This window comes from Ambystoma mexicanum, chromosome 8 (genome assembly GCF_040938575.1).
Source record: "Ambystoma mexicanum isolate Mex_15411 chromosome 8, UKY_AmexF1_1, whole genome shotgun sequence".
NCBI lineage: Eukaryota > Metazoa > Chordata > Amphibia > Caudata > Ambystomatidae > Ambystoma > Ambystoma mexicanum.
The window spans coordinates 1,461,910,908-1,461,936,511 of NC_090929.1; the positions used below are offsets into that span (position 1 = coordinate 1,461,910,908).

The 25,604-nt window shown below is 44.9% G+C and overlaps 1 protein-coding gene across 1 annotated transcript in view; it reads left to right on the forward strand.

Moving 5' to 3' along the window:
* The first annotated feature begins 6,141 nt into the window (after window positions 1-6,141).
* FBXW4 (F-box and WD repeat domain containing 4) overlaps window positions 6,142-25,604 on the forward strand; it is a 2,081,992-nt gene continuing 2,062,529 nt past the window's right edge. Inside the window, exon 1 of the mRNA XM_069611631.1 lies at window positions 6,142-6,510. Coding sequence (XP_069467732.1) covers window positions 6,323-6,510 — 188 coding nt within the window. The 5' untranslated portion in view covers window positions 6,142-6,322. The remainder of the gene's footprint in view (window positions 6,511-25,604) is intronic.

The window sequence follows — 25,604 nt, forward strand, 5'->3', positions numbered from 1 at the left end:
TGATCATCAACTCCGTCTTGTCGTCGTTGAGGCAAAGACCATTGGTGGCCATCCAGGCCTGAATCTCAAGGTAGATGGAGTTTAGAAGTTTGGAATCGTGGTTGTAGCAGCCAGTGAGGGGATGAGGACTCGGGTGTCATCTGGCTCGTTAGTGTAGATGACACCCAGGTTGTCCAGCCAGTCGAAGAGAAGCTTTGTAAATATATTATAGAGGGTGGGCGACACACAAGAACCCTGTGGGACGCCACAAAGTATAGGCGTAGGGTCAGCTGAAGCTGACGGGGAAAAGACTCTGGTGGTTCTGTTGGAGAGGAAGGATTTAACCCAATTGGAGGCATTTGTGGAAAAGGCTGCTTCTGCGGTCAGGTGTTTGGTAAGGATTTGATGGTCGACGAGGTTGAAGGCAGCGGATAGGTCTAGGAGTAGGAGGACTGCTAATTTTCCATTGTCCTTAGCCTCGTCCATTTGGATTTTTAGATCTAGGAGGCCTGTCTCTGTACCATGTCTGGGTCTGAAACCTGACTGAGTTCAAGGAGTTCATTCTCCTCTAGGTGCTTCTGTATTTGCAGATAGGCAACCCTATTCAGAATTTTTAGGAGGAATGGGACGGTGGTGTTGGGCCTATAATTGGTAGGGACATTGGGGTTGTGGTTGTTATTTTTTAGTAGGGGCATAACCCATGCTTCCTTAAGGTTATTAGGCACTTCGTTGGATTCGAATGAGGAGTTAATTAGAGCAGTGATGAAGGGTGAAAGATCTTTAGCACCTTCTTTAATCATGGTAGCAGGGCAGATGTCGCCTTGGCAGTGAGAAGGTTTCAAGGTTTTTATAATGTCCTCAACTTCCATAGGAGTGACTTGAGAGAAGCTGAAAAGGGTGCACGATTGAGGGGTGTTCTTAGGGTTGGAGGCCTGTTGGGATCCGATGGAGAGGCTTGCCTTTTTAAGCGCTAATCTTATTTTGGAGCAAGGTGATTTTAACAGCTAGTGCTTGCTGTATTTTGGTGCACCAATCTGCATCTTTGATACAATCTTCTGCAGGGCATGCAAGCTCTTTGAGGATACTGAGGATTTCTTTTGAGCTGGATTTGGCATTCTAATTCTGGAGTTGTAGGTTTTTTTTTTTGGCCGCGAGGATGGCCGCCTTGTAGGTGGCGGAAGCTGACGCGTATGCGGTTTTGTTGATGATGGAAGGGGATTTGCGCCAGGTAGATTCAGCTGATCTTTTTATATTTCTGAGGCTTTTTAGTTCTGGCGTAAACCATTTGTTGAGGTGGGCCAGGGGTTTGGCTTTCCTGAGTTTGAGGGGGGCTACCTGGTCAAGAGCAGATTTGAGGGTGTTATTGTATAGATCTACCAGGTTGGACGGGTCGAGTTTACTGAATTTGGCTTCATTGACGATGTTGCTGATGAGCGGCTGGAGGCTGTCTATGGAAATCTTATGGCAGTTTCTGGATAAAGAGGGGGTGCTAGTGGGGTTTTGGTTGGTCAGGGTCCTGGGATAGAGAAAAGGATGAGATGGTGGTCTGACCATGCTACAGGCTCATTTTGGGTAATGGATATACAGCAGTTCAGGTTGGCGACCCAGTCCAATGTTTTACCTTTAGAATGGGTGGGTGTTGTGATTCTGTGTATGAAGCCTAGGTTGGAAATTGAGTTGTCCACAGCTAGAGCTTGATGATCGTTGGGGTCTGAGAGGCCACGGTTTATGTCTCCTAGGAAGATGGTTTGGGAGCCAAATTTAGTATAGGTGGTTAGGAGGTTCAGAAGATCCTCCTCAAAGGAGGGAGTGGGGCGGGGGGGCCGGTAGATGAGGTGCAAAAGGATAGTTTGGGAGGGAGAGCGGGTACGTTTTACTGATAAGACTTCTGCAGAGGAGAGGCTAGCGAGTGGGATCGCTCTGAGGGCTAAGTGGGTTTTAGCAATGAATGCCACTCCTCCTCCTTTGCCGGGCGTTCTATCTGCCCTGATGATCACGTAACCTTCAGGAGGGGCAAGGGAGAGTGCAGGACCCGCTGCTTGGTGAAGCCAGGTTACCGTGACAGCTAGGAGGTCTAGGCTATATGTAACAATGAGATCAGCGATCTCAGCAGCATGGGCCACGAGTGAGCGAGCATTGATCAAGGCTCCTTTGATGTTGGGGGATTGTGGAGGTGAGGAGTTAAATGGTTTTGAGGACCCATTCGTGGAGGGGTGGGTTATATTGGGGAAGGCAGAGCTGAAGTTTCGGGAGATAGGTGGAGCATTTTGGGACTGGGCGATGGCTTTGTGGTTAAGGAACCGAGAACCTAGTCTTTGGTTCCTTGGATGGACTGAAAGTGGGATAAGAGGTGTAGGTGGTGTGGCGAAGCGGTGTAACCATTCAAGGGGGCTTGATGGCGGCAGTGTTGAGTGGTGATGAGCAAGTAGGTTTGGAGTCGAGTGTGGGTGGGAACGGTGGCAGTGAGAGTGAAGGGGTGGCTCGATGAACTAGGGGAAGAAATGAGGCCAGGGCGAGTGTGGCTCTATGGAAGGATAACATTGTGCTCTGTCGGTAAGCTGGGTATAGTTAGATAATGGATAGGCCAGAGCGAGTGACAGTGGGCTGTCCTGATGTGAGGCAATGGGCAGATTGATATCAATATTCTGGTTCTGAGGTAGACACAAGTTTGGGAGATTATGAACGGTAGGTGAGAATTAGCGTAAAATAGCAAACTGGTGAGAAACAACCATTGGGCAGGGTGACAGAATAGCAATATTAGCAGATTTGTAGGCAAAATATGGCATAGGCAAATTCGAAATTAGCGACAGTGGATGGGTTCAATGCCATAAAGAAAGAGCTCAGAGCAATAAGGATGGTGGCGCTCCAGAACAGGTACGTCCTTGATCTCCTCACATCAATGGAAGGATGAGTCTGTGCAAAAATAGGGAGCTCATGTTACACCTTCATCCCAACTAATGATGAAGATAACGGAACTCTCTCAGAGGCAGTTGCACAATTAGCACAAATGCATGCGGAGATGGAAGATGGAGCACGTGGGACCAGAAGGGACAAGAGCTGGCTGGCATATCTATGGTCATGGATGCCATCATGGCTGTCTGATGGACTGAAGGTGATAGCTGGAGTACTCATACTGGGAGCAGCACCAGTATGTGGGATCAAGATTGGAAGATGCAAGAAAACAGCAGAAGAGGCAATTGGGATGCAAATACTGATGGATATGAATATAGGGGGAACGGAACAAAGGATGACATTGTGAGAGAAAGAGACAAAGTAAGGGAGAATATTGTTCAATGTGACTTGTTTCCGGCAGGAACAATAAAGCTGGATAATCCCTGTGACCTAAAAGGCTATGAAGGGAAGTGGGTCTGGTGCACCCCCGAAGGAGTATGCTGTTAGATGCACTGGTCTTTTGACGACCACACAAACTATTATGGACACCTCGAAGGAGTAACAAAGATATGGCAGATCAGAAAAAGTAACTGGAAGTTTCGAGATGTGGTCGACCAGAGGGGGGACTGAAGCGGGGTGGTCGAATCCTACCCCTGCTCCCACTCCTATAAAACGCATGAGTCAGAAGAAGAATCGAAGATACCATGATCGCCCATACCAGTTCATACCGAACCCAGTGCTCCTATGATAGACAAGTATGTCAAAAAGGACCCACTCAACCAGCCATACATCCCCGGAGCCATGCAAACACTACCTAGAGTGGAAAAGGAGCCTCAGGAAGCAACCCGGGAGACCTCAATTGACAGTATCGACTAAAGTGCCAAGAAGCCATGCATGACATTGTTAGAGACACCACGACATAGCAGCTTTAGACAGGAAGCACACATGCCATCCACACATCGGGACACAGAACATGCACCCAAATACACGAACATATGCAGAACAGTCCTATAAGTTAGAGGACAGACACATATACATACTCCCTTTACTTTATAATTTTTTCATTAGCTTTATCGCAGCACACAGGAACCGCAAGAAAGAGATTCTGAGCAAGCTTGCAGATGCTTAAAGGCAACTAAACTATGGAACTGCAGGAGCACCTATGGGAACTGACAGGACCAATGTGTTACTAACATATGGAGAACTACAGAATAACACGCATATGTAGAAACCATGCCATGGCTTGGGAAAATCACAGTAGGCCACAAACGTCTCTGTTAAAGCTGGGCTAAATTCAGACTGAGCAGACAAGCAACCGGGTGGGACAGGGCCGGCTGCCAAGGCCACCAAGATACGAGCGACATTCCATTCCCTGAACGGCAGTAAAACTAGCTGCAATAAAAACAAATAAATCCACATAAATCAGAGTAATTCGGAGCTCCAGAAGCCCAAAACACAGTCTCTGAACACGTGACTCGGCAGCCTGGATGATGAATCGAAACCAATGCTGGGAAAGAGGACCGATCTCACGCCGCCAGAACGACACTCGCAACAAAGTCGTTACAGCAAGAGACAAGAGTTGCACGATGAGAACGGGCACTCAAATAGACTTTGGTGGTACACACACGTTACAATGCAGACACATAGTTCTTTTTTCCTTGAAGAGGTAAACATCGAGCTGAGAATCATTTTGGATGTCAGCTCTAGCCAATCACAGTTCAGGACCCTAGGGGGGGTAGCAACAGGTAAAAACCAATGAGCGAACCCTCATACTAAAACTTTGGGCCTCATAAGTTTGCCGGTCCGGGAACTATGGTACATACCTGGCGCGCAGAAAGGCACCCACGAGCACAGCATGTTGGATGCACCGGCACCGTTGTAAACGGTCCCGGTGCATCCGACCTCCCCATTCCCATTCGGCCCTATGGGGAGCATATTTTTTACGGCGCCTGCAAATGGGCAATTACCGTATCCGGCAGGGCCGTAATGACCCGGTAATTGCCCATTTGCGAGCGCCGTAAAAAAAATTACACCGCGGCAGGAGTGCCTGTATTACAGTCACAGCTACTGCCGATGTCATAATGAGGCCCATTGTTTAGTAACAGCAAAATCTGGACGGGTCAGGCCTGAATTGGTAGAGCCAGTAGACTAACACATATAGGATGCATTATAGGTGGACTACCACTCAACACGCAATCCCGAACAGAGGTAGCTTTTCTGGAGAAGGGCCCTGGTTGTGATGTTCTTTGACGCCATGTGCCATCAAAACTGGCCTACGAGCCAGAGCTAACTGAGATGTTCCAGGATTCTCGTCTACCCTTGTACTGATCCCTCTTGGTTTTGGCTGTAATAAACCGCAGTTTGAACGTGCTGTCTGTCTGGACCTGCTGAGCCTTGCATGAGTTCTGGGTTTGCGAACTCCTAGTAGCCCTCAAACCTACCTGGGGGTTTTATCTCAACAGTTCGTTTTTATGCTTTAAAGCAGCACAACACCACGGTGGGCACTGTTGGGGTGACGCAAAAATCCTCTGCCAATGACTCCACCCTCAGACGTCATCAATCCACAAGTGCCATTTGTGCACCCTCCAAGAACAGTGCACCCAAGTGAAAAAAGTAAGGAACAATGTCTACTTTTGTTTTTAAAGGAGAGGAACGTTATACCCAATAGTGCGCACCCACTTTGACCCCTGGTGATCTTGAGGACTTGTATGGCGTCTTACTCCTGGGACTATAAGTTTTAAGGTTCAAACATTAAAAACGTGCTCTAAAAACCTCAACACTTACAGGCTGCGTGTCCTCTTTCATATAGCATTAGTCGTTTTTACAGAAACATGTACTTTTTTTCAAGATTCAAGAAATACGCCAGGATTAGGTGAATTTAGTAAAGAAAAAACCTAAACCTGAGATATAGAAATAAATTATCATTCACATTTAAGTCCATAACTTCAGATTTATGTTGTCGTGAGAGCTCTCAGTGAAGCTCTCAAACAAGAAGGCCGAGAGGATGTTTTTGTTTAAGTACATAAAGTTAACAACCTGTTCCAACTTTGGGACCCAATCCATGAAAACAAGGTCTTTATTATGCCCGCCCACTGCCCCCTTTGCGCACATAGTTCTCAGCACTCTCACCACCAGTTTGGCAGGCTGCTTAGTCATCAGCACACGATAGGAATATTTTTTTGATATTTTGCCGCCTGATTGTTTGCGATTATTATGCGATATATTGCGCATTGATTGGCAGACTGCGAGACGAGGCAGCCCCATGTGACTTCGATGCTCTGATTATGATGGCTTACTTCTAAAAAGGCTGGGGAAGCAGCATGGGAAGGGAGAGCAGGCGCAGGCCAGATCACCGGCTGCAACACCGCGCCATCAGACCCCGGCCCGAGGAACCTTCGGCTGCCCAGAGCCGAAAAGGCGAGACGGGGAAGAAGAGCAGGACCTCGGGGACATGCCGTCCTTCCTGTGCCTGCCAGAGGAGCTGCTGCTGCTCATCTTCTCCTATCTCGACCCCCGGGCTCTGGGCCGGCTGGGCCGTGCCTGCAGGAAGCTTTACCACGTCACCAGCAGGGACGCCGTGTGGAGAAAGCTAGCCAGAGAGTGCATCAACACCGGGTATACCCTTCAGGGCACAGACGTGTAAGCGTATTTTTTTTTTTTTACTTACTACGTAACAAATCTCTATACTTGTCAGTCGTTTGTTGCTCTGTATTTCGTAGTGACCGGACGCTTTAATCCCACCCTCTCTCCGCCTACTTTTACGCTCCCTGCGTCGTTGTTAATACGCAGGCCGTCAAGATCATTTAGCAAACATTTTACGTAGTTTGCGTAACTGGAGCTATTTCCGTAAGCATGAAGGAAAAGGGTAAACGGTGTTAGTGGAGCTGGCAAACTGCTCACCAGAACTTTCTTTGAAGATTGGTGGCTTCAAGTTCTCTTTGAGGGCTCCTCGAACAGGGCTCTCCCTTCTGAAGTTTCATTTTTATCTCCGTTGTCTTATATTTCGATTTTGTCGAAAAAGCTTAGTTACATTTCTGCAAGTGAAAGGACAATTCCAAAATTGCCGTCTTTTATTGAGGAAACTTTCGTAATACTGCTGGGTGGGGGCTAGTTCTCGTTTGGGTGGCTTTGTAAATGCTGCATGTGAGCGGTATGAGAAGTGAAGATATGAGTGAAATGGGATGTGGGCGGAACCTCCATCCTGTGGGTGTTTGGGATTTTATCCTTCGCTGCAAAGTGTACCTTGAACCAGACTTGGTTTTTGCTTCCAATTGCATGCTGGAGCTTATCGTTTTGTTTTTACCACTGCACGGGTGGGCCTACAAGTCCCAGCATGCAGTGTGAAAAAATTACAAGACTGGCTCATGGAACTGAGAAACTTGGCAGCTATGTTTACCCTCCTATTGACCGACCATGTCTATGACAGTCCCGATTGACAGTTCACACAAAGAACTTGCATAAATGCCAAACCTCCCTTTTAAGTGGAAGACTCCCTATTTGTCTCCTGTATCCTTTTGTGTTGGCGCAGGCACGAAAAGAAGAAGTGAGTTGGTGTATAGTGAGCCTTTATTCCTTACTGTGTGCTAACTCGTTCAGCAGGTCGGTTCCTTTTGAGCCAGTCCCCTTTCTGCTCATTGGATCGCGGAACGTGGCATGTCTGCATCCATACCTGACGCCTTTCCCGTGAGAAATAAATGCTGTATAGATTTTTCTTTGCTCACATCTCTTCAATGAGACGTACCAGCCTTTTGGTGGATCGCATGAGTCAAGAGTTAATGTTTAGCGCCTCGTGTCCTCCAATTTCTCCTGCACTTGAAGACACTTCTTCCTCAATATGTTCTTACGTTACTTCCTTTCCACTCTTCTTCAAATATTTCCTGAAGTGTGACACGTTTCCTGTAATGACACGATCCAGAGTCCTTGCTGTCATCATGGATCCTTTGAGGTGGGTCGCAGTCATTGGCACAGGGTCAAATAGCGAATCGACTCCGGTTCTTGTTGTCGGTGAACAAGCACTAGATCACCTGCATGTAGTGAAGACCATTTAGCTCGCCTCTTCTGGTCTCTGTACAGTTTCATACCCTGTTTTTGAGCATTGTCATCATTGATACTTCACTATGAAAATGCTCAATTTTGGTTGGCAAATGTTCTTCCTAGCAATATTTCCCAGTGGTGCTATGGGGCGATTGAGGGACATGGAGCTTTGATCACTCTGCTGTACAGCTTTCTTGAGACTGCCCATGATCCGCTCAACCAACCCATTGGCCTGAGGCCACAAGGGAGTTATTTTCCTGTGGTGAATCTAATGTGTTTGTCCCTTCTCCCAAAGGGGGGCACCCCCTCTGAGACTGGGCGTTGGGGGGCTGAGCCTGCTCAGCAAGACCCTCCCTAGGGGTCTGGGCAAGTGGGACCTCACTGGGAGTGACTACCCTCTAGGGAACAAGGATTCCCTTTCCCACAAGGCTCTGCCTACACAAGCATAACTGCTTATATCAGATTACATTTAAATGCCAATAACATGGTTTCCCACTATTGGCTTCAGGTAATGTTGGAGTATGACATTGAGGAAAACATAACATTACTTGGACCTCTAAAAAGGGCTAGCAAATCATGGAGGCAGGGAGAGAAGCATACAAGGAGGAAGCCCTATAACCAGAGCGAAGGAAAACACTAAAGCAAGATGGCAGAGGCCCAGGTTAACCTACAGCAAAGCAACTACTGAGTGGATGGGGTCCAGGTGACTGTCCCGAAGGGTGGCGTGACCACAAGAGGATTGTGGTGGGCCGGGAACCCACCTAACAATGCCAAGACCCATACCAGCTGTAGGAATTAATCCACTGGGCCAACCGACGCAAGTTAGCGGAACAAGCAGGAACAGCCTGGCAGATGGGTGAGAAACCAGAGGCGAAAAGTAGAAGCATCCAATCACTGTGCCCACGGAATCCACCTTGCTGACTGAAGGTACCAGGGTGATTCTAATAAGCGGAGGCCACGGGGAGCGCATGAAAGTTACTGAATAGATGGCATTATTGAGACTGAAAGCCTAAGAGAACGAGCCGTCACCGTATTGGAAGAAAGCAAGAGTTACGTAACTTAACTCATGACGATTACTAGCATTCTTGAATGAAAGACTGTGATAAAGATAGTTTAAGCCCAAATGGCTTCAACGAGAGTCACAGACCTTTTGAAACCTGAGGAAAGGCCCCAGGAGGTGGGTTATCAAACGCAGGAGAAGGTATAATATACCCCGAGAAGAGGTCCAAGTTACAAGAAAGAATAACAAAGGAAAGAGCCACCTTCTTAAAGAGTACATGAGTGAGACTAGAGACTCTCAAGAGCTCCCGGAGATCAAAAGTTTAAACATATACAAAGAACTACAAAAACTCTGAGGTTCGTGGACCCCAGATAAATAAGAATTACAGACTTCATAATACTTCAGAGAACTGTTGTGTCTTGGGAGCCCTGAAATAAAGTCGAGAGGGCCGGCTAAAGGGAAACTGCCTCATTTAGTTATTAGTTCCAAGTGGTAAGATGGATGTATGTGAAAAAAATGTCACAAGCATTTGACCCAAAAAAGTGATCTTTTCTACTGCGTGGGTTTTTTTTTGGGGGGTAATTCTGGTAGGGCCGTATAGGCTTAGGTTGTTGGATGGAGGACATTTTTGGTTTTGGACTTCTGATGAGCACCATTAGTGTTTATTTATTTATTTCACTACCTAACCATAGTTATAGGGCAAGATATGCACATTCCTTTTATTTTTGTTCAATAAAAGAATATGGAAACATCCAAATTCTTCTGGTTCGCCACAATACCCATATAGCGCATGAATTGTGCAAACTCAAGTCTACTAAAGGGAGGTCCATTGTCAGATTTGAGGACCTACAGAATTCCAGGAAATATGTTATCTAGCTCTGGAATGACTGCAGAGGCCCAAGTAGATTGTCATCAGCACGATGGAGAAACTGGGAATGGTCCTCCATTAATACATATTTCCCGTCCTTGACGCGACCAAAAAAGTGGACTGCACCATCACTCCAGACGGCTTCCTGTAGTTCTGACATTTGCAATGGATCTGGTTTTTCTGGCTTCATGGGTGCACTGACAAAGACTGTGTACAGTGCATTTAAGGAAAGCGTCAAGTCCAGGGAACCACTTGGTGTCTCTAGTTTGCTGTTTAGTTGCAACAACCCCTCTATGTCCTTCATGGGCGAGGTCAACAATCTGCTGTTGAAGCCCAGTGGGAATCGCCAAACGTGAACCCCATCAATATGAGCCCATCAGAAGAAACAGATAGTTCTTCCTTGATTTTGCTGAAAGGCAATCAGTTCTGTAACGGATATTCCTTCCCGTAATGAACATCCAGTGACACAGAACTCCATCTCAGAGACGCGATAAAATCCTTCACCTTGTGAATCTTGTTCAGTATGCTCAGCAATGAGCAATATTGATGTGGGTCCCGACAGTAAGGTCTGGATCAGAACATTGATGTATTTCTCTGCGATGGAAGAAATGGGTACCTAATTTGGTGAGGGGTCTCCTGATATAAAATTGGCCAGATTATTTTCTTTGCCTGCTTTGTGAATAATACGAAAGTCCTAATGCTGTAGGCAAAGACTCCACCCCCCCATTGCTAAATTCAAGATGGCATTTTACACTTCAGATTTTCATAAATATTAATCCGGGCCTGATGATCAGTTACTATCATGCATGGCTTACCAATTAAAAACATGTGAAAATTCTTCCAGGCCCATTCCACCGCCAATCTTTTTTTTTATTGGGTTGAGAGTATCATTCCGTATTGGAGAGACTCTTTCTGGCCTAGGCAGTTCTATATCTCGGGGATTCTCCTAGTTTATGGTGAGCAAGTATGGGCCCAAGTTAAGGATGGATCAAAATACACCATGTGATAACGGAGGACGTATCATGCTCACTTGCTGAAATGCCAATTCACATAGAGAGGACCATTGCATTGGTATTAGTCCCAGTTGACCTGTCATTTTTCTGAATTCAAAGATGCTTAATGTTGCTACAGTGTCAATGACACAATATGCAGGATGATCACCTACAAGTATGTTGATTTCACTCCCATGAGAATATGTAATCCTCACCTTCCCTGTTACCAGACGTAGTTAGTCTTGTGCGCAACTTGACTGGGAGAGCCCATTCACTAACAAGTTCTTTTTTGACACTGCAATCACGCTTTGCAAGTACCGAGTTGCACACATTTGCTAATTGATTTTCTGCATTTTTGTCATAGGGCAGGACGTTTCACATTTTCTTCATGCAGAAAAGGTAGATCATATCTGTAAAATGTTCCTCTTGACGGGTACTTCCTTGTATTTACTCCATATTTGTTTTTTAAAGAATGAGACATTTTATGTACAGGTTCACCTTTAAGGTATTTGCCAGCTTCTATTTGCGTGGTTTGTGCCCCAGACCTAGCTTCTGTTCTTGTGATCATGAGAATAGTTCCCAGTGGAAGAAGCTCTCTGAGTAGTTTTTTTTAGTTGTGTTTTTTTTTTCCTCGAAAGGATGAGGACATGTGTCTACCTATAATACGAAGTCAGATGGCTTCTTAATTTGTGAAGTTGTGGAAGTCCCCGTGGGCCACCAGCTTGCAGAGCCTTGTTGGAAACATTCCCATAGATTCTCCTTGAGCCTAGCACGTAATGGTGAATGTATGTCTTTCATGATCTATATTTCTGTGCGGATCAAGGGGTGCATTCAGGGATTCCTTCATGCCCCTGTAAGAGCCAATCTGATCAGGTGATGGCGTGGGAATGAGGTCTGAAAAGATAACATTAACCTAAGAGGGCAAGTTGTCAATCTACACATGTACTGTAAAAATATACAAAACTACTATATTACGCAGGATTGGGGGGGGGGTCGAAGTAGGGGGTGAGGTGGGGGCTCCTTCTTTGACAAGTAAACAAAGTGTAATCTGATCTTAGACCCTCCTCAGCACTGTGAATGATATGCTTGTGATCTCCCAGAAGAGCCCCTCCCATTGGAACTGGCGAAAGCGTCTGTGTTAAATAGATTAAAATAGTTAGATGTGCCAACAAACTCCCCAGAAGCGGCACGCCCCCGAGTAGATGAATGCCTTTTTGCTCTGAAATGTCAATATACCGTCTATTCATTGACGCTATGGAAGTTGATGACGGGGCGAATGATGGCCAACGTCCCAGGATAGACTTTCTTTTTTTAATAGATTTTATTTCCACAAACAACATATAACTTGCACTCCCGACATTTACAGTTACATGTGTATCACACTATGCATTACATGTTTGTCTCTTTAATGTCTCCCCCCCCTCCCCTTTAAACTCGAGCACTCACCCTTGTACCTCCGGTTTTGTTGCTCAGGATCAGATCCTCCTCATGGTTCTCGGGCAGATCCTCGTCGCTGGGGTCACTTCGGGTGCACCCATGCAGCGAGGCTATCATTTGTCTCCATTCCATCAGTGGTCCCACTTCTTCACCCTCCCCTTTGCTAGCCGCCTCGTGCCATGCCATAGTCTCTGCGTCTGCCCACTTGAGGAGATCCTCCCACCACCTCTCCACTCTAGGTCTGTGATCGGCTTTCCAGCTCATGGCAGTTCTCCTCTTACCCAGGATGTATGCTAAGTCTTTGAGTTTACATACATGTTTCAAATTGCGAGGCCTGGTAAATCCCCCTAGCATACATGCCCATATGGATTCTGTGTTTAATTTGATCCCCTTCTCGGAAAACTTCCCGACCTCCGGGCATGGATCATACCGGCTCTCTCCTCTCCACACTTAGGGCATTTTTGTACCTCCTGTATTTCCAAATTTCGCTATTATATGAGGGGTCATATATGCTCTGTGAGTGACATATAGTTGTATTTGTTGTAACCTGGCATTTCTAGACACCTTCTTGTGGTATCTTTGGGCCCTCTCCCATTGCCGTCTTGCATGGCTTCTCCTGCCTCCTCCTCCCAGTCTCGCCTTAGTTCGAGCAGCTCCTTTCCCACTCTTGACATATCTAGTTCATATATCCTGGATATTTGCATGCCCCCCCCCCTCCGAGTTGGTCCCAGGATAGACTTCTCTTGAATATGGGGCCGAAACAGTGTGTCGACCCGTAGACTTATTAGATATTGTTTTGCTGGTCTGTTCCTTTAACGACTAATACTCTTTGTCGTAACGCACCATATCCCTGCACTGTGTAATAAACCATCAGCCATTAGCAGGGCTACAACAGTATTGCATACAAGATCATCGTGCATGTCCAGGACATGAGAAGTGGAAGGTGTGTTTAAAAAGTGTCCTCCTATTTTGTGTGGTATTTAAAAATTGCTTTCATACACAATTAGTGTACTAACTCCACGGTGTGAACATTGTTCGTCTCGCCGGCATGCAACGCTATACAAAACGCCACAAAGATGTGTTTAAGTTACTTAGCACTGTTCAGCCATTGTAACTACAATGATAGTCCATTAACAGACTGCATGTTCAATACATTTAAAAAGCTCATTATGCATTGGAATAGATGGTAAAACATTGATGCTGTAATTCCCAGATTCTTAAATGTTTGCTTGCGATCGCTAATAATTTAAAACTCAAACTCTTACAGATTTTGTATGACTTTTTATGGCATAGCTCAGCACTGCAATCTAACAGCAGTTCAACTACAAAATAGACCTGCTTCCTCAATCATTTTTGTGCTGTGCTCCAAATTGAAGCTATTTTACTTTGCAAAATCAGGTTAATGCTCCCAACAAGAAAATGAGGCGCAGAAACCTGCAGCTAATCACTCAAAAGGAAAAAACGGGCAGCCGAGATACAAACCGGTTTTATTCCATACAAGTGCAGAAATGGGTAGGGGAAACCAGCGTTGTACACGCAAAATTGAGGCCTCCGAGTGCAGTAAGCTCAGTGATTTGTATACAGGTTTACAACAATGAACCTCGTGCAAAAAAGTCAGGAAGGTACGTTTAATTTGTTGCATTACAATGGGCTTCCTGACAGTACATCCTCGTGGCTAGGACCACCTGAGCTTGATGTAGTTATATTCGACAGACCCACGTGACATCAACAACCTCGTTGCCAGGAGTTTTTCTATTGCACCTAATGGTTCCAAAACTGGAGGCTCTGCATGAATGCTATTCCGGTTTTCAGGCAGCTAGACCCACCTCCATGATTCAATGCTGGGCATGCGGGTAGTCCTACTTGGTCATTAGGTGGCTTACATAATCCTTGCACAGCCTTATTGACACTTGTGCTTTTGCCAATAAGTCTGCTCTCATTCTGCACCAACACCCGTGTGCCTTTACGTCACAGCCACAAAGATGGCTGTCGCTCTACACCATCCGCAGTTTGTGTACGTCCATGTATCTATAGAGTGTCTGAATCTTCATGCCACCTGCAATTCTTAGGCAATTGTGTTTCAACCAGTAGCGTTGGCAGCACCATCCACACACAGAGCAGCTCTGCTATAGTGCTTACTGGAGTGAAGATGGTCTATATCGGTGGTACACAGCATGCAGGCTTGATGCAGCCCTTCAGGACTTTACTTATGGCCACCCAAGTCACCTGAGTTTAATGACGAAGTGTTTCCTGCCCTAAACTCCCTTTTTGTTTCTGCGTTCTGATACCTGTAGCTTTACTTCTATTTTAAGACCTGTTTTCGGTCCCATAATACAACTAATTTTGGTAATATCATTGCAAGGCAATGTGCCACACAGGTTACAGTTACAAAATTCAGCAATAACTAATAAAAATAACACCTCAAAATCCATGTTTTATTTTTTTCTGTACTTCAATTCGTGCACTGATGGCCCTACGACCCACTCATCCCGACGGACAGTCCAGTCCACTCTGAGACTTATGTGATACACTCGTCCCTGCAGCGAAATCAGTTGTGCACCCCTGGTCTATATGATAAAGATGCCTTTCCTTTTTACTGGAATTGCTATGTATTAAGACGTTTTGTGCCATATGTAAAAATCAGTTGTTGTTGCTTTCCTGTGGCTGTTCGGGCTGAGGTCGTAAGTGGAAAAGTGCATGCTCTCCTTTGGGACATTGCTTGAGTACAGGATGGACTCAAAGCTTGTTCTTATGGTGCCCCTTACCTTTAATTCTCATACTGCTTTCCAGATGCTCATTTACAAATGTTCTAGCTAGAAGGGTAACACTTGATCGCCCACAATGTCCTGTGCAATCACCTCAAAACAGCCGCTCACTTCTCTAATGAAGCCACCACTTGGATAAGTTCATTCTTGGACAACAGATCCATGAGAGTATTCTCACCCTCATCCACAGCGGACCCAGTACCCATTACATGCGGATTAACACAAGGCTCTTGCGTATCCCCTACCCTCTATAATATATTTACAAAGCCCCTATTCAACATACTTGACAATCTGGGTGTCTCTTATACCAGTTACGCCGACAACACGCAGATTCTCATCCTAGGTGACTACGACAAAGACGTAACCATGATCAACAAAATGTATCTAATTATACAAACTTGGATGGCCACCCATGGCCTTTGCCTCAACGACAAAAAAAACTGAGCTTCTAATCATTGGGACCCCTAATAGACTGACCAAACTCTCCACCATATACAATTCCGTCCTCATTAAAGTTTCCAAAGTATTCAAGACCATTGGCGTCTACCTAGAATCAGCTCTTAACCTCAATAAAAAAATGAACACCACTGCTTCTGCCACCAATTACACATGTAAACTGATTTACACGTGCAAACCGTTTCTGTCCACGACAAGTTGCATCACAATTGCAAGAGCCTTAATCCTATCCCAAGTTCATTACTGCAATGCCTTATACCAAGGCACCAGCAAATGCAACACCACTAACCTACAGACAATCCAAAACAATGTCCTAGAGCAGCCCTAGGCATTCCCAGAAATCAGCACATATCCCACGTGAGACGAGCAAACTGGTTCTGCATAAACGACAGAATCAAGCTCAAATCACTCAACCTCATTCATAAATGTCTATCCAGCAAAGCTCCCCTATACCTCACCGACTGAGTCACCAAACACAACTCCAAGTTCAAGCTAAAAAAAAAAAACAGGAGGTGCCAGCTGCCCAGTCCTGGCGTGGCAACTTTGGAATTCTATCCCTGACTCAATAAGAGCCATATCTCCCTTCCACTGCTTCAAGTCTAATGCCAAGAAAGGGCTACAATCCTTAGACCAATGAACCCTGACCTGTTTCATGCTACTTCTCACTGTAAACTTTACAATGTATTCAAAATAGTAACCTTGGCCTCTACTCCATTGTATATGCTCATTGTTGCCTCATTATCCTGTACATTCTGTATAAATCTGCCTAATTTTATATTTCTGCATTCTGATGACCTGTCTTATGTAACCTGCTCTGCGCCCAGATGCCCACGGGACCAGTGGGCACTACAAATGAATAAACAATTACAATTACACTTCTCGACCAAAGGCCAACCTGGTATTGTTCATAATTGGGGAGATCCTTTTTTTTAAAACTCCTTTGTGTCCCATTTCCATCCCCTCACCCCCCACCCCCTGCCCTCATTCAGTGCACAGTCCATTCCTGGCTCTGTCACCTCGACAAGCGGCCTCCGCTTTACCATCTCTCCCTGTGGTTGTCGGCTGGAGGGAATCCAATATGATTATTTAGTTGCCCCCCCCAACATCTTGGCACTCTTGAGCACATCACGCATCCACAACATGACTCAAGGGGTAGTTCAGTCAATGTAATTGGCCCAATCCATCTGGCATGTATTTTAGAGCATACATCTATTGTTCTTAAACAAATACCAGAGTTTTTCACACTTTAACACATGCGAAAACGACAGGTCAGATACTGCCATCTTGTGCTAATCATATCCGTTGATCCAGCGCCCTAAGTTCAAGTGCCCTTGCGGCACTAATTCAGATCGCTCGTCCCTCAAACTTGACGTCACTAGATGCTCCCCATGAGCTGGACCTATTTTAATGATGTTGGTGGCCAGCGTAGCCAAATGTACCCTGTCGTCACCAACGTCATAATGATATTGAGCTCTGAACCAGGAACATGTACACGAATATTCTCAAATGGACGCAAAACCTTTTGTTCCTTTTCTCATAAATGATAAACTGTTTTTATCTTGAAGAAAACCGCAATAGTCGGGAGTGCGCGCCTCACCCCCCTCTTGTTTTTACTTGTAATTTGTGGAGATCCGGACTCCAGAGGCTGAGGCACCGGGGGATATTTTGCCCTACAGTGGAGAACCATAGTTATGGTTTCCCCCCCCCCCCATCCCCCTGCTAACGGTAAGCTGTGTGCTCCTGGAGGGGAGTCTTTCCTTGGTCACCTGAATTTTGAACAAATGATTTCACTGCAGCTCCCATAATCCTAAGAGACTGCATTAGCAACTTAATTGGACTCACCTGAAAAGAAAGTCAACACAGCCTCCCTGAAGAGTGTTGGGACACAAAAGAGCTAGGAGGAGGAGAACAGCAGTACTGATCCAACCCTGTGAAACATTTTTGCAACATTTGGGATCTAACCCAGTAAATTGGACACTGTGGGATTTAACCCAGTTATTCTTTTTCTTTTTTCCGGTAGTATATTGGTCAGGACTTGGAGTGTGCGCCTCACCCCCCTTTTACTTTTAATTGACATTGCATGGAAAGAGGTAATTAAGTCCACAAAAACATGGGTAACTTTTTCCAATAGAGGTTATAGCTAGCGAACATTGCATGGTTCTCATTTACAGTGATCTTATAATGCGGATTCCATTCATCGATTAATCCTAGTCTGCCTTCTTCACATACCGTTTTTATCTTCCATCGCCGATTTCTGATCGCACATGGAGATGGAGTTCCATAACGGAGAAGAAATTTGTGGCTTAAATTTCAAATGCAACACTTTCACATCGGTATGTTTTCAGAACCTATAGGCTGCCATGTTGCTCCTTTATAACTGCAAAAGCACCAATTGGTGTCTGGTGATCGTCCCAGATAATAGTTCTCACAAATGCATTGTGGATTATTATTGTCCAATTGCGGTTAAAGAAGCCGTTGATCGGTTAACTGTACCCATGACATGCGCACATCGGTATAATATAACAATGGAATATCGAGAATGCATAAATATATTTCAGTACCCAATTCATAATTGTATATCCACAGTACATATTTATTTTAACTATCAATAAAAATACAATTACCACGTACAATGTTTATTATCTGCATCAAATTGAACATTCATCCGTCACACCATAAGTCATGTACCATACAGCACACATGCCATTCTCACTTGCGTAAATATTATTTAAAACTTTGCTTACATTGTGTCTTGTGTTTCCATTCTCCCTATGTGACGGATAACCAACCACTTCGAAAAACAGATTTCAGTAAAACATTTCCACCTAAGCTTTCAATATAGTGAATCTTATCACTTCTTTGTGGATATTCAACACATTTTGGCCTTCAAATTGTTAGTGTGGTGGATTCAAGGACACATAAGAATGTGACTCTTCGTCCAGCATTCACAGCGTGTCAGAGGGAGTTTCATTTTGGGAACACATGCTACAACATTGAGCAATATTAATGGCAAGCTGTGCAGTGAAAAACGAAATATTTCAAGTACCTCACATACAAAAATATCTACTTCCATTTGAACATTATCAATGCGCCTGATCCCACAAGATTAACGTATTCTTTCAAAGATGACCCTAGGCTAGTTGCAGATATGCTCGGGTTTCCCTATACTTCAACAGGGCAATGGCTGAGAAAATAATGTGTGGGGCTGTTTTTTGGTCCAAAGCAGGCCACTTTTATGAAATGAACAGAATTGAAACACAAAAGTGGTGGATTAATATATAGAGATGGAAATGACGGACTGGGAAGACAGGATCGATTTCGCACCAGACTGGGTGGACTGTTGCAGCCAGGGCAACACCTGCAATGAGCAACAATGAACTGAAAAAAAAGCATCACTAAAGTTCCACCATGCCTCGAATGAGTAAAGTTTTGATAGGCTTACTGGCTTCTGTGTACTTCTATTCCATCATACTGCACTGATTAACGCGCGCCTGGTTGGCCTCCACATGAAGATGTAAATGTTCAAAAGCCACAGGCGCATGTTCATAGTGCACATTGGCAAGACATATTTCTTCGCTCATTATTTCAATGTTGGCTAACACTGTGGCACATAACCTTTCGTCTTTTGCTTTGCTATCTGCAGCCTCTTATCATGATTCCTACTTTCCAGGGAGGATAGACTTCATTTTATTTATTGTTTTTTTTGTAAAGCACCTATACAATAAACTGTGTTTCAAGGTGCCACAAGGCAAAGGTGGGGTGTGGGAGGTGTGCGGGGGCAGGGAAGAAAAAAAACAAGAACGGTCCTACTAGGCCTTGTTATACGGATCAATCAAGAGCAGGAACAAGAAGTGCAGGGGGAGGGACTGAGGAGGGAGAGTATAGGTCGGGCAGGAGGGAAAATGCTAGGGTGGGAGAGGTGTGGGCAAGAGTAGGTATACAAGTGCAGGGGGGCAGGAGGACGAGACGGGGAGAAGGGGGCCAATGGGACTAGGCAAGTGTTAATGGGAGGCCAGGTGGGCAAATGCCAGGGGTAGCAAGGAGTGAGGAACACATGCAAAGCGAAGGAGGGGGTGGACCAGGCTTGGTAGGAACGCACACCCTGCCAGGCTTGTTGGGGGTAAGGAGGCCCGGAAGGGCCACTGAAGTTTTGGGGAGGGGTAGGAAGGCTGGGTGCTGGGGTATACTGGCGTGGATGGCCTGGTGACCTGTGGAGCTCAGAAGGGACCAGGCAGCCAGTCAATATGACAGAGGGGGGGCATTAGTATGGAGGGAAAGAAGAAGAGAAAAGTTGTCTTGAGAATGTTCCAGAACTTCAGGAGATCGGGCAGTAGCCTGAGAGGGGCAGGGAGGCCATTACACAGGGATGCTCCTGCCGAGGAAAGATCTACCCCAAACTCTCTGCTTGGAATAGCGTCTGATCGGCAGAGAATTGCAGATAGATTACAGAAGGTCTCTATGAGGGAGGTACTTGGGGAAAGAGTCTGATATAGTGGGGTCCCTTGCCCCCAAAAGCCTTGTGGATGATGCATAGGGTCTTGTCCGTGATCCTCACAGCCACCCATAGCTAGTTGATATTTTTGGGCTTGAGAGATGCGGTCCCTGGACTTGAGGCCACAGATAACACTTGCAGTTCTGTTCTGGATTAGTTGAAGGGGGTGAAGGGAGGATTTTGGCAGATTGAGGAAGAGGCTGTTGCAGTAGTCCAGCCTGGAGAGGACTGGAGCTCTGGAGACATTGATTTTCTGTATGTCTGCTGCTCCAATTTTCTTAGTAGCTTCTTCAACTATTGTGAGTTCATTACAAACGGGGCTCGAAATTAGGTTTCGATAAACTGGAATTACAAGCAGTGCCTGGCTATCCAGCAGTAACCGGTCACCAGGAGCTACCACTATGGAACAAGGAGCTATTTTATAGCGTTAGTTGTTGGCCTTGGGGAGGCAAAAGTAGCTCCTAATGACTTGGTTTTAAGCTCACCAATCACTTCTACATTTGATTTGACTCCCATCCTTGAAATAATCAGACTGACATTTATTGTTGTAATATAAATAAATTATATTAATGCTAATAAATACACATCAAAGAAAACCAGACCTTTTAAGGCCTATCTAGTGACATTACTTCACAAACCGTAGTTGACAAAAAAAAAAAAAAAAAAAATACAATTACTCAAGTGACATACTGCTCCATTTATTGTGCAAGGAAAACAGTTTTCTGAACACTATCCAAAAGCTTTTTGTTAAACATTCTGAAGAGAGCCGCACATCATTTAAATCTTGAAGTCAACCTTTAAACAAGTTTGGGACGGAAAACCTCTTTTGCGATGTTCTGTGGCATATACTGGGCCCTGGAAACAAAATCTGGAGCTATGCCATACGTTTGCATGGCCAGCACATTCAATGTCAGATCTTTCACAAATTCAAAATCCATCTGCTGGAAGATTGACTTTTCCACCCACTGTTTGCTTCTTTTGGTAAACTCCTTGTAACGAGGCATCCCGAAAATTACTTCAGTTTTTGCTTGTTCCATTCCAACGTTCTCGTTGTGTCAAGTACAGTCTCCACACCGCCTATGCCAAAATGCAACCTTTTAGGCCTGGACTCTAGGCACATATTATGGAACACCTCCAAATCTCCAGTGTGGCAGAACTTGGAGAGTCCCCTCATGTCTCTTGAAAACATTTTGTCGTACACAATCTTCTGAAGTGCTGTGTGAGGAGGGGAGCCTGGAACCAACCACCTTTTCTTACGCTCCTGCTCCTTGCTCACTGGTCCATGTGCACATTTGTGGAAATGCTTATTTTCTGTCCAAGAGTGTATGTTAGAACAATGGTGCATCAATGAACGCCATTTTTCAAACTGAATATCTACAGATCCATCACAAGTTTGAGTTCCACCAAAGATGGTTGCTGATAGAAAGTGACCAATTTAAAATGTTTTCTGTAGCCTTTTCTTTTCCAGCCGCTGTTATTTCTTTTTAAATTGATTTTGCAACATGCCGTAAATCGTAGTGATGCTTCATGTCTGGGAACTGCTCTTGCATGTCCTTGGCTATTGAAATGTGCCTCTCGGTGGCTATCACATCTATTTGCCTTCCTCTGGATTGCAGAAGTTGAAAGGATTTAATGAAACCATATTTTTCCAATGTGACAGACGATGCACATACAGATACTTGCACGATGACTGAACTCACATTTATCTTGGTCAATATGTCCTGGATGTGTTAAGTGCAGTATTTAACAGGAAACCCGGACTGTCACACTGTCCATCACCAGCAAGCCAGAGACGTTTGCCAGCTAGTGCATTGTCCATTGACAACTGTACGAGTGTCCATGACTGGCTAGCAAGAAATTCTTCTGATATTTGTAGTACTTGGTTTTTGAAAGGAACTCTAGTCCTACAAAGTTGGAAAAACCTGAAATTGTACTGTACGTTGATCCGCTAAACAACAAAGCAGATGAATAAAGTACATTTCCACCAGGCACTTTTCCCAAGTATAGGTTGAGCAGACCATGAAAAGGAGTTATGGTGGTGTACACAGCTACCCTTGATCTTGAGTTGGTGCCTTTTTGACTACACAAGTAAAATTCACCAATGGCTCCCCACAAATCCTCTCACACTATTTATGATCACATTTAATCGTTTTCATAATCTCTATCAAGCAGCAGTGGTACAGAATGTATTTTGGTTCATTTTAGTAGCCAATTGTTCAGAAGTACAGTGGTTTGCGATTCCATGGTGGCGGATAATTCCTCAACACTAGGAAGAGTGAAGTCCATAGCACAAGCACAATCGTCAATCAGTAGCAAAGATGCTTCGGTTATTTCTGTGTGTGATATTTCCGATTTGCCCACATGTATTGGGGAAATTGGTAACATTTTCTGTTTCTTATTTTTATTAGAGGTTGTGGAATGTGTGAGCGGTTCTGCGAGCAATTCTGAAAAAGCTTCTGTGTTGTCTGTTTCTTCTGGGTGACGTTGTGTGCTGTAACAATGATCCAGGGTTACTTTCCTTGAGTCACTTTTGACGTTCAATTCAACTAGACCTCTGCATCGCAACACTGAATCTTGCGAGGCCCATGCTAAGCCTCAGAATGTAGCTGTTCCCAAGTGACAACCGTTTGGCAAGTGACCTCACTAGTTTGTGTAGCTGTCGAGTCTTTATGCTTCTCCTCTTCCTTGGCCTCTAATCGAAGTGAATAAAAACATGCTTTATTTATAGCACACGTGCAGAATATATGAATTACAACATGAAAATGTAATATTAATGAAATAACTGATTATCCACTTTTTTTTAAACATTCTGTTATGAATTCTTGTTTTCCAAATTTTCCTTGAAACCATCAAATTGGATTTGCTGACCACCAGACCAAGCTGAAAAACAGCATTTTGAAATTGTATAAACCTTGAAATGTGCTCTTCCACTTAAAGAATCATATATAACAAGATGTCACTATGGAAACCATCAAAACATATTAAATATTACATAACTGATATTTAACAATATCGTATGTAACACTGATGTCCACTTAAAGATGTCTCTTAAACCCCCCAATGACGTAACGCACAATGAAGCTGTCCTACCTGGTGTTAAAAAACCTCCGATCGTACACCAGAGGATACGATGGATTGGATGGAATAGAGGAAATGGTTGGAGTGAATAGAGTTGATGGAAGGAGTAAACGTAGTGGGTGGTCTGGGTAGACAGAATCACAGAGTTGATAGAGTGGAGGGAATAAAGGAGTAGATGGTGTGGATGGAACAGATGGTGTGGATGGAACGGACGGACAGACGGAGTGGATGGAACGGATGGAATGACGGAGCGGACGGAATGGACCGGACCGAGCAGTTGGAATGGACTGAGCGGACGGAACGGACTGAGCTGACTGAACGGACAGAGTGGATGGAATTGGATGGAGTGGACGGAACGAATGGAGTGGATATAGTGGATGGAAAGGATAGAGCGGATGGAGTTGATGGAGCGGATGGAGCAGAGGGAGCGGATAGAGAGGACGGAACGGATGGAGTGGATGAAACGGATGGAGTGGATGAGGGATCGAACGGATGGAGTGGATGAGGGATCGAACGGATGGAGTGGATGAGGGAATGGATGGAGTGGATGAGGGAATGGATGGAGTGGATGATGGAACGGATGGAGTGGACGAAGCGGATGGAGTGGACGAAACAGATGGAACGAATAGAGCAGATGAAATGAAGTGGATAAAGTGACGGCGTAGATGGTGTGGATCGCATTAGATAACTTGAATAGAACTGGATGACATGGAAGGAACTGGATGATTGGAGGGAAATAGGTGGTACCGGATGGAACTGGATGAAAAGAACAAAACGGATGGATTGGATTGAATACCCTAATGAATGGAGTGAATAAAATCAGATACATTGATGAAACTGGACAGAGTAGATAGCACTGGACGGAAGGGGGAGAACTGGACCGAGTGGATGGAACTAAAGAAAGTGGATGCATCCGGACAGTGTGGATGCAACCGGACAGAGTGGATGGAATTGAACTGTGAGAGGGGGACACTTGGGGGCTTCTCAGAACTTCAGATATCGACGGACATACACCGCAGTAAATTTCTGATGCACATGACTATCTTAAAAACAATAAAAAAGAGGTGGCCGGGGGCAGATGGGGCTCACATAACTAATGAAGACATGGAAACCATGCTAAACGTCTCGGAGTGTGGACACGCTGTTTCTAGGCTGTATGAGGTCCTGATTGGGAGCACCTCGAAAGAGGAAATTAAATGCAGAGCAAGGTGGCAGAGTGAGCTGGGGAGGGTTTTTGAGGATATGGAATGGGGTAAAATCATAGCATACCACAAAAAGGTTTCGAGAAACTCAAGGCTTCAGATGCTCCAATTTTACATAACCCAAAGGGCATACCTCACACCGGAGATGATAGCCAAATTCAAAGGAGCTGGTAGTTGGAGGTGCCCCAAATGTAACGTAGAAAGTGCAGGTATGACACATGTTCTGGGAATGCGCTATTTTATGGGAATTGGTATGTCATGGTATGTTAATATTTATTTATATAGCGCCTATACACAGGCAAGTGTTTCAAAGTGCTCAAAAGTGGGGGGGGGGCATTGTCCTGGACGTACAGTCACCGGGGGCGTGTATATTGGGACAGTTTAAAAGAGGCACCAAACAAAAAGCAATGGGGAACATTAAAGACCTCATATATGTATTGGCAAAGCGTAGTATTGCCATGACGTGGAAAGCTGAAGTTGCCCCAAGGGTGAACAGGTGGTGGGAAGACTTGAGAAAATGGGCCACGGCAGAAACATGCATATGGGAGAAGGCGATGAGGGAACAGAAACATGGGAACCTGGACCAGATCTACTACAATGGATAACCCTAACCGTGACCATGTTTTGTCAGACCGAAGAAATTTATATGGTTCAGATTTGATAATCCATACGATGTTGGAATATTGGACATATTTGGCACACTGTTGAAGGCTTGGGGGGGGGGAGAGTGTGGTTTGTTGGGGTGAGTTCATATGGGTTAAATGTTTACGTTGAACAACATTGTTATAGCAGAAGATTGATGGATGTGACATTGGTGTAATGTAGAATAAAACGAATAAAAGATATTTAAAAAAAAGTTATCTTTAAAAGGTTGTACAAATAGGGTGACAATTTTTGGAATGAAGGGCTGGCGGGTTCTGTGTTTACGGACCTCACACATAAGTCACCGACTGTGAACTGAGCTATAAGCAAAGTAAAGATTCTTGACATATCAAAAACATCTATCGAAATAATACTGTGAATATTCCCAGTCGCCAGGCTTGAAAACCCAGATTCATTTGACTTAGTAATTTTCCTATGGAAAAACTTGACACCTAGAGTGTCCTGTCAATGTCGTTGTGGGAGCTTTTAGTACCCACCAATGGAACGTTGAGTGTATAGCTCCGTCCAAGGAGCTTCCCCCTCAGATTTCAACTGTCTCCCGAGCTGTTGGGATTCCTCCTGTTGCTCTCCTCAGAGAAAATTACATTTCTTCGAAAATTACTTTTTCTTCAAATTTCATCTTCCGGTACAAACAACGTCGAAATACATTAGTTTCCAGTTCCAACCATGGACACTTCAGGACCTAAGAAGTCCTTATTTAGGCCATGCGACACCTGGGGGACAGGCACATGGAATGTCTTTACTGC